At 59.3% G+C, this 14,598-nt stretch overlaps 1 protein-coding gene across 1 annotated transcript in view; it reads left to right on the top strand.

Annotated features, from left to right (window-relative positions):
• The window catches only part of LOC149914058 (leucine-rich repeat LGI family member 4-like), a 29,167-nt gene that overhangs the window by 13,260 nt on the left and 1,309 nt on the right, over positions 1 to 14,598 (top strand). The window contains exons 6-8 of the mRNA XM_090128126.1: positions 2,721 to 2,890; positions 6,752 to 6,916; positions 10,776 to 11,284. Of these exons, the coding sequence (XP_089984252.1) occupies positions 2,721 to 2,890; positions 6,752 to 6,916; positions 10,776 to 11,284 (844 nt within the window). The remainder of the gene's footprint in view (positions 1 to 2,720; positions 2,891 to 6,751; positions 6,917 to 10,775; positions 11,285 to 14,598) is intronic.

The raw sequence follows: 14,598 nt of genomic DNA, 5'->3' as shown, positions 1-14,598 counted from the left end.
GTGGGATTGGGGTTGGGGTCGGGATTGGGGTTGGGATTGGGGTGGGATTGGGGTTGGGGTCGGGATTGGGATTAGGATTGGGGTGGGATTGGGGTCGGGATTAGGGTTGGGATTGGGATTGGGGTTGGGGTTGGGATTTGGATTATGGGATCTGGGCTGTATTATGGGATCTGGGGCTGTGTTATGGGATCCGGCCTGTGTTATGGGATTTGGGGCTCCGTTATGGGATTTGGGGCTGCGTTATGGGATTTGGGGCTGTGTTATGGGATCTGGGCTGTGTTATGGGATTTGGGGCTGCATTATGGGATCCGGGCTGTGTTATGGGATTTGGGGCCGTATTATGGGATTTGGAGCTACATTATGGGATGTGGGGCTGTGTTATGGGATCCGGGCTATGTTATGGGATTTGGGGCTGCATTACGGGGTACTGATGAATGTTTTGGGATTTTTGGCTGCATAATGGGATCCGGGCTGCATTATGGGATTTGGGGCTGCATTATGGGATTTGGGGCTGTACTATGGGATTTGGGGCTGCATTATGGGATTTGGGGCTGTATTATGGGATTTGGGGCTGCGTTATGGGATTTGGGGCTGTACTATGGGATTTGGGGCTGCGTTATGGGATTTGGGGCTGCATAATGGGATCCGGGCTGCATTATGGGATTTGGGGCTGTACTATGGGATTTGGGGCTGCATTATGGGATTTGGGGCTGTATTATGGGATTTGGGGCTGCGTTATGGGATTTGGGGCTGTACTATGGGATTTGGGGCTGCATTATGGGATCTGGGGCTGTATTACGGGATTTGGGGCTGCGTTATGGGATTTGGGGCTGCATAATGGGATCCGGGCTGCATTATGGGATTTGGGGCTGCGTTATGGGATCTGGGCTGCGTTATGGGATTTGGGGCTGCATTATGAGATCTGGGCTGTGTTATGGGATTTGGGGCTGCGTTATCGGATTTGGGGCTGCATAATGGGATCCGGGCTGCATTATGGGATTTGGGGCTGCATTATGAGATCCGGACTGTGTTATGGGTTTTGGGGCTGCATTATGGGATCCGGGCTGCGTTGTGGGATTTGGGGCTGCGTTATGGGATTTGGGGCTGCGTTATGGGATTTGGGGCTGCATTATGAGATCTGGGCTGCGTTATGGGATCCGGGCTGTGTTATGGGATTTGGGGCTGTGTTATGGGATCCGGGCTGCATTATGGGATTTGGGGCTGTGTTATGGGATTTGGGGCTGCCTTACGGGGTACAGATGCGTGTTTTGGGATTTGGGGCTGCATTCTGGGATCTGGGCTGCATTATGGGATTTGGGGCTGCATTATGGGATCTGGGCTGCGTTATGGGATTTGGGGCTGCGTTATGGGATTTGGGGCTGCATTATGAGATCTGGGCTGCGTTATGGGATCCGGACTGTGTTATGGGATTTGGGGCTGCATTATGGGATCCGGGCTGCATTATGGGATCCGGACTGTGTTATGGGTTTTGGGGCTGCATTATGGGATCCGGGCTGCGTTATGGGATTTGGGGCTGCATTATGGGATCTGGGGCTGCGTTATGGGATATGGGGCTGCGTTATGGGATCTGGGCTGCATTATGGGATTTGGGGCTGCATTATGGGATCCGGGCTGCGTTGTGGGATTTGGGGCTGCGTTATGGGATTTGGGGCTGCATTATGGGATCTGGGCTGCGTTATGGGATCCGGGCTGTGTTATGGGATTTGGGGCTGTGTTATGGGATCCGGGCTGCGTTATGGGATTTGGGGCTGCATTATGGGATCCGGGCTGCATTATGGGATTTGGGGCTGTGTTATGGGATTTGGGGCTGCCTTACGGGGTACAGATGCGTGTTTTGGGATTTGGGGCTGCATTCTGGGATCTGGGCTGCATTATGGGATTTGGGGCTGCATTATGGGATCTGGGCTGCGTTATGGGATTTGGGGCTGCGTTATGGGATTTGAGGCTGCATTATGAGATCTGGGCTGCGTTATGGGATCCGGGCTGTGTTATGGGATTTGGGGCTGCGTTATGGGATCCGGGCTGCATTATGGGATCCAGACTGTGTTATGGGTTTTGGGGCTGCATTATGGGATCCGGGCTGTGTTATGGGATTTGGGGCTGCATTATGGGATCTGGGGCTGCGTTATAAGATCTGGGGCTGCGTTATGGGATCTGGGCTGCATTATGGGATCTGGGGCTGCGTTATGGGATCTGGGCTGCGTTATGGGATTTGGAGCTGCGTTACGGGATTTGGGGCTGCGTTATGGGATTTGGGGCTGCATTATGGCATCCGGACTGTGTTATGGGATTTGGGGCTGCATTATGGGATCCGGACTGTGTTATGGGATTTGGGGCTGCATTATGGGATCTGGGGCTGCGTTATGGGATTTGAGGCTGCATTATGGGATCCGGACTGCCTTATGGGATTTGGGGCTGCATTATGGGATCTGGGCTGCATTATGGGATTTGGGGCTGTGTTATGGGTTTTGGGGCTGCATTATGGGATCTGGGGCTGCATTATGGGATCTGGGGCTGCGTTATGGGATCTGGGCTGCGTTATGGGATTTGGAGCTGCGTTATGGGATTTGGGGCTGTGTTATAGGATTTGGGGCTGCGTTATGGGATTTGCAGCTGCGTTATGGGATTTGGAGCTGCATTACAGGATTTGGGGCTGCCTTACGGGGTACTGATGCGTGTTTTGGGATTTGGGGTTGCAGGGACCTGCGCGGGAACCCGTTCATGTGTGACTGCCGGCTGCGCTGGTTGGTGCCCTGGTTGGGCAGCGCCGTCCCCAACGCCGACGCCGGGCGCTGCCGGGGACCCCAAAAACACGCGGGGACCCCAATAAGTCAGCTGACGCTGCGGGATTTCCACTGCAGGCTGGACGGTGCGTGGCCCCAAAGGCATCTGTGGGGTCCCAAAGGCATTTATGGGGTCCCAAAGGCATCTGTAGGGTCCCAAAGGCATCTGTGGGGCCCCAAAGGCATCTGTGGGGTCCGAAAGGCATTTATGGGGTCCCAAAGGCATCTGTGGGGTCCCAAAGGCATCTGTAGGGTCCCAATGGAATCTGTGGGGTCCCAAAGGCATTTATGGGGCCCCAAAGGCATCTGTGGGGCCCCAAAGGCATTTGTAGGGTCCCAATGGCATCTGTAGGGTCCCAAAGGCATCTGTGGGGCCCCAAAGGCATTTGTAGGGTCCCAATGGCATTTGTAGGGTCCCAAAGGCATCTGTGGGGTCTCAATGGCATCTGTGGGGTCCCCAAAGGCATTTATGGGGTCCCAATGGCATCTGTAGGGTCCCAAAGGCATCTGTGGGGCCCCAAAGGCATTTATGGGGTCCCAATGGCATCTGTAGGGTCCCAAAGGCATCTGTGGGGTCCCAATGGCATTTATGGGGTCCCAAAGGCATCTGTGGGGCCCCAAAGGCATCTATGGGGCCCCAAAGGCATTTATGGGGTCCCAATGGCATCTGTAGGGTCCCAAAGGCATCTGTGGGGCCCCAAAGGCATTTATGGGGTCACAAAGGCATCTGTGGGGTCCCAAAGGCATCTGTAGGGTCCCAAAGGCATCTGTGGGGTCCCCAATGGCATCTGTGGGGTCCGAAAGGCATTTATGGGGTCCCAAAGGCATCTGTGGGGTCCCAAAGGCATTTATGGGGTCCCAATGGCATCTGTAGGGTCCCAATGGAATCTGTGGGGTCCCAAAGGCATTTATGGGGTCCCAATGGCATCTGTAGGGTCCCAATGGCATCTATGGGGCCCCAAAGGCATCTGTGGGGTCCCAAAGGCATTTATGGGGTCCCAAAGGCATCTGTAGGGTCCCAATGGCATTTGTAGGGTCCCAAAGGCATCTGTGGGGCCCCAAAGGCATCTATGGAGCCCCAAAGGCATTTATGGGGTCCCAATGGCATCTGTAGGGTCCCAAAGGCATCTGTGGGGCCCCAAAGGCATTTATGGGGTCCCAATGGCATCTGTAGGGTCCCAATGGCATTTATGGGGCCCCAAAGGCATCTGTGGGGTCCCAAAGGCATCTGTGGGGTCCCAATGGCATTTATGGGGTCCCAATGGCATCTGTAGGGTCCCAATGGAATCTGTAGGGTCCCAAAGGCATTTATGGGGTCCCAATGGCATTTGTAGGGTCCCAAAGGCATCTGTGGGGTCTCAATGGCATCTGTGGGGTCCCCAAAGGCATTTATGGGGTCCCAATGGCATCTGTAGGGTCCCAAAGGCATCTGTGGGGCCCCAAAGGCATTTATGGGGTCCCAATGGCATCTGTAGGGTCCCAAAGGCATCTGTGGGGCCCCAAAGGCATTTATGGGGTCCCAATGGCATCTGTAGGGTCCCAAAGGCATCTATGGGGCCCCAAAGGCATCTGTGGGGTCCGAAAGGCATTTATGGGGTCCCAAAGGCATCTGTAGGGTCCCAAAGGCATTTATGGGGTCCCAATGGCATTTACGGGGTCCCAATGGCATCTGTGGGGTCCCAAAGGCGCCCACTGTGACCCTAAAGGCATCTGTGGGGTCCCAAAAGCATCTATGGGGTCCCAAAGGCATCTGTGGGGTCATAATGGCATCTGTGGGGTCCCAAAGACACCCGTGGCCCCAAAGGCATCTGTGGGGTCCCAAAGGCACCCAATATGACCCCAAAGGCATCTGTAGGGTCCCAATGGCATTTGTAGGGTCCCAAAGGCATCTGTAGGGTCTCCAGTGGCCCCACCCTTTAGGATTTTAGGGGCTGACCGCAATCTCTTCAAGTTTTTGGGGTCAGACCCCAATCTGTAGGGTTTTGGGTGGGGGTCTGAACCCAATCTGTGGGGTTTTTGGGGGGATGTTGACCCCATCCCTTAGGATTTTAGGCTCTGACCCCAATGTCTTCAGGTTCTTTGGGGTCAGACCCCAATCTGTGAGGTTTTGGGGTGGGCAGACCCCAATCTGTAGGGTTTTGGGTGGGGATGCTGACCCCATCCTTTGGGATTTTAGGCTCTGACCCCAATGTCTTCAGGTTCTTTGGGGTCAGACCCCGATCTGTGAGGTTTTGGGGGGTCAGACCCCAATCTGTAGGGTTTTGGGTGGGGGTCTGACCCCAATCTGTAGGGTTTTGGGGGATGCTGACCCCATCCTTTGGGATTTTAGGCTCTGACCCCAATGTCTTCAGGTTCTTTGGGGTCAGACCCCAATCCGTGGGGTTTTGGGGGGTCAGATATTTATCTTTTTTTTTTATTTATATTTTTGCCCCCTCCCCTATTTATATTTTTATTCCCCCCTCCCCATTTATATTTTTTCACCCCCCTCCCCTATTTACATTTCCCCCCTCCTCCCCCATTTATATTCCCCCCCCCCATTTATATTTTTATTCCCCCCCCATTTATATTTTTTTGCTCCCCCCCCATTTGCTCCCCCTCCCCCATTTATACTTCCCCCCCCCCATTTCTATCCCCCCCCCTATTATTTACATGCCCGCCCCCCCCATTTCTGTCCCCCCCCCATTTACATGCCTGCCCCCCCATTTATACCCCCCCCCATTTTCATGCCTGCCCCCCCCATTTCTACCCCCCCCCATTTTCATGCCTGCCCCCCCCATTTCTACCCCCCCCCATTTTCATGCCTGCCCCCCCCATTTCTATCCCCCCCCCCTCATTTCTATTCCGCCCCCCCATTTCTACCCCCCCATTTTCATGCCTGCCCCCCCCATTTCTATCCCCCCCCATTTTCATGCCTGCCCCCCCCATTTCTATCCCCCCCCATTTCTATTCCGCCCCCCCATTTCTATCCCCCCCCATTTTCATGCCTGCCCCCCCCATTTCTATCCCCCCCCATTTTCATGCCTGCCCCCCCCATTTCTATCCCCCCCCATTTTCATGCCTGCCCCCCCCATTTCTATCCCCCCCCCATTTCTATTCCCCCCCCCCATTTCTATCCCCCCCATTTACATGCCTGCCCCCCCATTTCTATCCCCCCCCTATTTATATTCCCCCCCCATTTCTACCCCCCCCCATTTTCATGCCTGCCCCCCCCATTTCTATCCCCCCCCCTATTTATATTCCCCCCCCCCATTTCTGTCCCCCCCCCATTTACATGCCTGCCCCCCCATTTCTACCCCCCCCATTTTCATGCCTGCCCCCCCCATTTCTATCCCCCCCCCATTTATACTCCCCCCCCCATTTCTACCCCCCCCCATTTTCATGCCTGCCCCCCCCATTTCTACCCCCCCCATTTACATGCCTGCCCCCCCCATTTCTTTCCCCCCCCATTTACATGCCTACCCCCCCATTTCTATCCCCCCCCATTTATATTCCCCGCCCCCCATTTCTATCCTCCCCCCATTTACATGCCTGCCCCCCCCATTTATACCCCCCCCCATTTACATGCCTGCCCCCCCCATTTATACCCCCCCCCATTTACATTCCTGCCCCCCCCATTTATGTCCCCCCCCCCATTTTCATGTTTGCCCCCCCCATTTCTACCCCCCCCATTTAATTCCCCCCCCCCATTTCTATCCCCCCCCCATTTTCATGCCTGCCCCCCCATTTCTATCCCCCCCCCATTTCTATTCCCCCCCCATTTCTATCCCCCCCCATTTACATGCCTGCCCCCCCCCATTTCTATCCCCCCCCCCCTATTTATATTCCCCCCCCCCATTTCTGTCCCCCCCCCATTTACATGCCTGCCCCCCCCATTTCTACCCCCCCCCATTTATATTCCCCCCCCCCATTTATGCCCCCCCCCATTTTCATGCCTGCCCCCCCCGCAGAGCTGCAGCCGTTCCAATCGCTGCCGCTCCGTTCGCTGGCAGCGGAGCCGTTTTCCGTGGGGGGGCAGCCGGGGGTCGCGCTGACTCAGCCGTTCTCGGGCTCCTGCGCTCTGTTGGAATGGGATCAGCTGGGGGGGCGATTCCGGGCCCCCACCGTCATCAACAGTGAGGGAAATTCCCCCCCCCCCCCCCCTCCCACAACCCCCCCCCACACCAAAGCCTCCCCCTATAGAAAGATTGGGGTGGGGGGGGGGATGCCCTAAGGGAGATGGGGGGGGGCAGGGGGGAGCCCCAAAGGGAGGTGGGGGGGTTGGGGGGGGGTCAGGGGGGGAAATTGGGGAGGGGGGGGGACTTCCAAATGGGGTGGGGGGACCCCAAAGGGAGATGGGGGGTCTGGGGGGGGGTCTGGGGGGGGGATTGGGGGTGGGGGGGGAGCAGGGGGGAGCCCCAAAGGGAGATGGGGGGGTTGGGGGGGGTCGAAGGGGAGATTGGGGGTGGGGGGGACCCCCAAATGGAGACGGGGGGGCAGGGGGGGGCAGGGGGGGAGTCCCTTTTGGGGGGTGGGGGGGGTGTAGGGGGGATATTCAATGGGAGATGGGGGGGGTGGGGGATGGGGGGGTGAGGGGGATGAGGGGGGTGGGGGGTGCGGGGGGGGCAGGGGGGGAGTTCCAAAGGGAGGTGGGGGGGTTGGGGGGGGGTCAGGGGGGGAGATTGGGGGTGGGGGGGGCCCTCAAAGTGAGCTGGGGTGGTTATGGGGGGGGGGGGGACACCCAAATGGAGATGGGGAGGGTGGGGGGACCCCAAAGGGAGATGGGGGGGCAGGGGGGGGCAGGGGGGGAGCCCCAAAGGGAGATGGGGGGGTTGGGGGGGGTCAGGGGGGGAGACTGGGGGGGGGGGGGACTTCCTAATGGAGGTGGGGGGGGTTGGGGTTATGGGAGGACCCCAAAGGGAGATGGGGGGGTTGGGGGGGGTCAGGGGGAGAGATTGGGGGTGGGGGGGGACTTCCAAATGGGGTGGGGGGGGTTGGGGGATGGGTGAGGAGGGGGATTGGGGGGTGGGGGGACCCAAAAGGGAGATGGGGGGCAGGGGGGGGCAGGGGGGGAGTCCCAAAGGGAGATGGGGGGGTTGGGGGGGGGTCGAGGGGGGTAGATTGGGGGTGGGGGGGGACTTCCAAATGGGGGTGGGGGGGGTTGGGGGATGGGGATACCCCAAAAGGGAGATGGGGGGGCTGGGGGGAGGGCAGGGGGGGGAGATTGGGGGTGGGGGGGGACTTCCAAATGGGGGAGGGGGGGCTTGGGGGATGGGTGAGGAGGGGGATTGGGGGGCGGGGGGACCCAAAAGGGAGATGGGGGGTTGGGGGGGGGGCAGGGGGGGAGCCACCCCAATGATGTGCCCACCACCCCGATATCACTATAGGGTCCCCACTGCCCCACCCCAATGTCCCCATAGGGTCCCCACCCCAATGATGCCTCCCCCACCCCAACGTCCCCATAGGGTCACCACCCACCCACGTCCCCACCACCCCAACACCCCCATAGGGTCACCACCCACCCACGTCCCACCATCCCAACGTCCCCATAGGGTCCCCATAGGGTCCCCACCCCAATGACACCCCCACCACCCCAATGTCCCCAACATCCCCATAGGGTCCCCACCCACCCATGTCCCACCACCCCCAGTGTCTCCCATGTCCCCATAGGGTCCCCACCCCAATGTCTCTATAGGGTCCCCACCCCAAAGTCCCCATAGGGTCACCACCCATGTCCCCAATGTCCCCGCAGCGTCGTGGCTGGTGCCGTGCCACCCAGTTCCCGTTGGCGATGCCCTCTTGTCCCCAGTGTCCCCATAGGGTCCCCACTCCCCCACCCCAACGCCCCCATAGGGTCCCCACCCCAAAGTCCCCATAGGGTCACCACCCATGTCCCCAATGTCCCCGATGTCCCCGCAGCGTCATGGCCGGTGCCGTGCCACCTGGTTCCCATTGGCAATGCCCTCCTGTCCCCAATGTCCCCATAGGGTCCCCACCCCAAAGTCCCCATAGGGTCACCACCCACCCACATCCCCCTACCCCAAAGTCCCCATAGGGTCACCACCCATGTCCCCAACGTTCCTGACGTCCCCGCAGCGTTGTGGCCAGTGCTGTGCCACCCGGTGCCCATTGGCGATGCCTTCCTGTCCCCAATGTCCCCATAGGGTCCCCACCCCAACGCCCCCATAGGGTCCCCACCCCAAAGTCCCCATAGGGTCACCACCCATGTCCCCGATGTCCCCGCAGCGTCGTGGCCGGTGCCGTGCCACCCGGTTCCCGTTGGCGATGCCCTCCTGTCCCCAACGTCCCCATAGGGTCCCCACTCCCCCACCCCAACGCCCCCATAGGGTCCTCACCCCAACGCCCCCATAGGGTCACCACCCATGTCCCCGATGTCCCCGCAGCGTTGTGGCCGGTGCCGTGCCACCCGGTTCCCGTTGGCGATGCCTTCCTGTCCCCAATGTCCCCATAGGGTCCTCACCCCAGTGTCCCCATAGGGTCCCCACTCCCCCACCCAAACAGCCCCATAAGGTCACCACCCCAAAGTCCCCAACGTCCCCGATGTCCCCACAGCGTCGTGGCCGGTGCTGTGCCACCCGGTGCCCATTGGCGATGCCTTCCTGTCCCCAATGTCCCCATAGGGTCCCCACCCCAACGCCCCCACAGGGTCCACACCCCAAGGTCCCCATAGGGTCACCACCCATGTCCCCGATGTCCCCGCAGCGTCGTGGCCGGTGGCGTGCCACCCGGTTCCCGTTGGCGATGCCTTCCTGTCCCCAACGTCCCCATAGGGTCCCCACTCCCCCACCCCAACGCCCCCATAGGGTCACCACCCACCCACATCCCCCCACCCCAAAGTCCCCATAGGGTCACCACCCATGTCCCCAACGTCCCTGATGTCCCCGCAGCGTCGTGGCCGGTGCCGTGCCACCCAGTTCCTGTTGGCGATGCCCTCCTGTCCCCAATATCTCCATAGGGTCCCCACCCCAACACCCCCATAGGGTCCCCACCCCAACATCCCCATAGGGTCCTCACCCCAACGTCCACATAGGGTCACCACCCACCCACATCCCCCTACCCCTATGCCCCCATAGGGTCACCACCCATGTCCCCGATGTCCCCGCAGCGTTGTGGCCGGTGCTGTGCCACCCGGTTCCCATTGGCGATGCCCTCTTGTCCCCAGTGTCCCCATAGGGTCCCCACCCACCCATGTCCCACCACCCCCGGTGTCTCCCATGTCTCCATAGGGTCCCCACCCCAACGTCCCCATAGGGTCACCACCCCAAAGTCCCCAACGTCCCCGATGTCCCCGCAGCGTCGTGGCCGGTGCCGTGCCACCCGGTTCCCATTGGTGATGCCCTCCTGTCCCCAACATCTCCATAGGGTCCCCACCCCAACACCCCCATAGGGTCCCCACCCCAACGCCCCCATAGGGTCACCACCCATGTCCCCGATGTCCCCGCAGCGTCGTGGCCGGTGCCGTGCCACCCGGTTCCCGTTGGCGATGCCCTCCTGTCCCCAGTGTCCCCATAGGGTCCTCACCCCAGTGTCCCCATAGGGTCCCCACTCCCCCACCCCAACAGCCCCATAAGGTCACCACCCCAAAGTCCCCAACGCCCCCGATGTCCCCGCAGCGTCGTGGCCGGTGCCGTGCCACCCGGTTCCCGTTGGCGATGCCCTCCTGTCCCCAGTGTCCCCATAGGGTCCCCACCCCAACGCCCCCATAGGGTCACCACCCATGTCCCCGATGTCCCCGCAGCGTCGTGGCCGGTGCCGTGCCACCCGGTTCCCGTTGGCGATGCCCTCCTGTCCCCAGTGTCCCCATAGGGTCCCCACCCACCCATGTCCCACCACCTCCGGTGTCTCCCATGTCCCCATAGGGTCCCCACTCCCTCACCCCAACGCCCCCACAGGGTCCCCACCCCAACGCCCCCATAGGGTCCCCACCCCAAAGTCCCCATAGGGTCACCACCCCTGTCCCCGATGTCCCCGCAGCGTCGTGGCCGGTGGCGTGCCACCCGGTTCCCGTTGGCGATGCCCTCCTGCTGGTGGTCGCCCAGCACCACGGCGGTTCGTCCGTCTGGCGTCGCGTCGGGGGCCCCGAACACCGTTTCGTCCTCCTCCAAATTTTAGGATCGGGCCACCTGCGCCGCCCCCATTCCATCAGCAGCGCCCGCTTTGGGGGGCAGTGGTATTTAGGGGTGGCCGACAGCTCGAAAGGTGGGACCAGCACCTTGTACCGATGGGGAGGGGGGGGTTTTTACCCCCACCAAAGTTTAAGGCCGTGGCACCGCGACACCCACCTGGAGTTTTTGGAGCTGGGGGGGCGGCCGGCGCTGGTGGTCTGCAGCGGGACCAGGAGGCCGGCGGTTTATCGGTGGAGCGGGGGGGTCTTCGCGCCCCACACCGACATCCCGCACGTCCCCGACGTCTACATGGCCAAGCATTTCCGAATGAGGGGCAGCGTCTTCCTGTGCCTCACCAGGTTCCTGGGGGATGCAAAGGTGGGTCCTGGGGGGGCGGGGGGGGGGGGCCATAGGGAGACCCCATAGAGACCCCATAGAGACCCCATAGAGAGCCATAGAGAGCCATAATGAGACCCCATAGAGAGACCCCATAGAGACCCCATAAAGAGCCATAGAGACCCATAGAGACCCCATAGAGACCCCATAGAGACCCCAGAGAGACCCCACAGAGATCCTACAGAGAGAGCCATAGAGACCCCATAGAGAGACCCCATAGAGAGACTCCATAGAGACCCCACAGAGATCCTACAGAGAGAGCCATAATTAGACCCCATAGAGAGACCCCATAGAGACCCCATAGAGAACGTCTTCCTGTGCCTCACCAGGTTCCTGGGGGATGCAAAGGTGGGTCCTGGGGGGGCGGGGGGGGGGGCATAGGGAGACCCCATAGAGACCCCATAGAGAGACTCCATAGAGACCCCACAGAGATCCTACAGAGAGCCATAATGAGATCCCATAGAGAGACCCCATAGAGACCCCATAGAGACCCCATAAAGAGCCATAGAGAGCCATAGTGACCCAATAGAGACCCCATAGAGAGACCCCATAGAGACCCCACAGAGATCCCACAGAGAGAGCCATAATGAGACCCCATTGAGACACCATAGAGAGACTCCATAGAGACCCCATAGAGAGAGCCCATAGAGACCCCATAGAAAGACCCCATAGAGACCCCATAGAGACCCCATAGAGAACGTCTTCCTGTGCCTCACCAGGTTCCTGGGGGATGCAAAGGTGGGTCCTGGGGGGGCGGGGGGAGGGCCAGAGGGAGACCCCATAGGGAGACCCCATAGAGACCCCATAAAGAGCCGTAGAGAGCCATTGAGAGCCATAGAGACCCCATAGAGACCCCATAGAGACCCCATAGAGACCCCATAGAGACCCCATAGAGAGCCATAGATAGCCATAGAGACCCCATAGAGACCCCATAGAGAACGTCTTCCTGTGCCTCACCAGGTTCCTGGGGGATGCCAAGGTGGGTCCTGGGGGAGTGGGGGGGGGGGGCCGTAGAGAGACCCCATAGAGACCCCATAGAGACCCCATAGAGACCCCGTAGAGACCCCATAGAGAGACTCCATAGAGACCCCATAGAGATCCTACAGAGAGCCATAATGAGATCCCATAGAGAGACCCCATAGAGACCCCATAGAGACCCCATAGAGACACCATAGAGATCCTACAGAGAGAGCCATAATGAGACCCCATAGAGAGACCCCATAGAGACCCCATAGAGAGCCATAGAGACCCCATAGAGACCCCATAGAGAGACTCCATAGAGACCCCACAGAGATCCTGCAGAGGGAGCCATAATGAGACCCCATAGAGAGACCCCATAGAGACCCATAGAGACCCCATGGAGACCCCATAGAGACCCCATAGAGAACGTCTTCCTGTGCCTCACCAGGTTCCTGGGGGATGCCAAGGTGGGTCCTGGGGGGGCGGGGGGGGGCCCAGAGGGAGACCCCATAGAGACCCCATAGAGACCCCATAAAGAGCCATAGAGAGCCATAGAGACCCCATAGAGAGAGCCCATAGAGACCCCATAGAGACCCCATAGAGACCCCATAGAGAGCCGTAGAGACCCATAGAGACCCCATGGAGACCCCATAGAGACCCCATAGAGACCCCATATAGACCCCATAGACAGCCCATAGAGACCCCATAAAGAGCCATAGAGAGCCATAGAGACCCCATGGAGACCCCATAGAGACCCCACAGAGATCCCACAGAGAGAGCCATAATGAGACCCCATTGAGACCCCATAGAGAGACTCCATAGAGACCCCATAGAGACCCCATAGAGACCCCATAGAGAGCCATAGAGAGCCATAGAGAGACCCCATAGAGACCCCATAGAGACCCATAGGGACCCATAGGGACGCATAGGGACCCATAGGGACATACAGAGACCCATAGGGACCACATAGAGACCCCATAGAGACCCATAGGGACCCAGAGGGATGCATATGGACCCATAGGGACCCATAGAGACCCATAGAGACCCATAGCGACCCATGAAGACCCATAGGGACGCATAGAGACCCATAGGGACCCATCGGTACCCCATAGAGACCCATAAAGACCCATAGGGACCCACAGAGACACATAGGGACCCCATAGAGACCCATAGGGACCCATAGGGACGCATTGAGACCCATAGGGATCCCATAGAGACCCATAGGGACCCATAGGGACGCATAGAGACCCATAGGGACCCACAGAGACCCATAGGGACCCCATAGAGACCCATAGGGACCCATAGGGACCCATGTAGACTCATAGGGACACATAGGGACCCCATAGAGACCCATAGGGACCCATAGGGATGCACAGAGACCCATAGGGACCCCATAAAGACCCATAGAAACCCATAGGGACCCATAGGGACGCATTGAGACCCATAGGGACCTACAGAGACCCATAGGGACCCACAGAGACCCATTGGGACCCATAGGGACGCATAGGGGCCCCATAGAGACCACATAGAGACCCATAGGAACCCAGAGGGATGCATAGGGACCCATAGAGTCCCATAGAGACCCATAGAGACCCATAGAGACCCATAGGGACGCATAGGGCCCCATAGGGACCTACAGAGACCCATAGGGACCCCATAGAGACCCCATAGAGACCCATAGGGACCCATAGGGATGCATAGGGACCCATAGGGACCCATAGGTACCCCATAGAGACCCATAGGAACCCAGAGGGATGCATAGGGACCCATAGAGTCCCATAGAGACCTATAGAGACCCATAGGGACCCCATAGAGACCCATAGGGACCCATTGGGTCGCATAGGGACCCATAGGGACCTACAGAGACCCATAGGGACCCCATAGGTACCCCATAGAGACCCATACGAACCCAGAGGGATGCATAGGGACCCCATAGAGACCCATAGAGACCCATAAAGACCCATAGAGTCCCATAGAGACCCATAGGGACCCCATAGGGACCCATAGGGATGCATAGGGATGCATAGAGACCCCATAGAGACCCACAGAGACCCATAGGGACCCCATAGAGACCCATAGGGACCCACAGAGACCCATAGGGACCCCATAGAGACCCACAGAGACCCATAGGGACCCACAGAGACCCATAGGGACCCATAGAGACCCCATGAAACCCATAGAGACCCATAGGGACGCATTGAGACCCATAGGGACCTACAGAGACCCATAGGGACCCACAGAGACCCCATAGAGACCCATAGGGACCCATAGGGACGCATAGAGACCCATAGGGACCCACAGAGACCCATAGGGACCCCATAGAGACCCATAGAAAC

This window comes from Phasianus colchicus, chromosome 32 (genome assembly GCF_987193195.1).
Source record: "Phasianus colchicus chromosome 32, bPhaCol1.hap1.1, whole genome shotgun sequence".
NCBI lineage: Eukaryota > Metazoa > Chordata > Aves > Galliformes > Phasianidae > Phasianus > Phasianus colchicus.
Note: the sequence above shows the minus strand (reverse complement) of the source record. Positions and strands in the feature narration are given on the sequence as shown.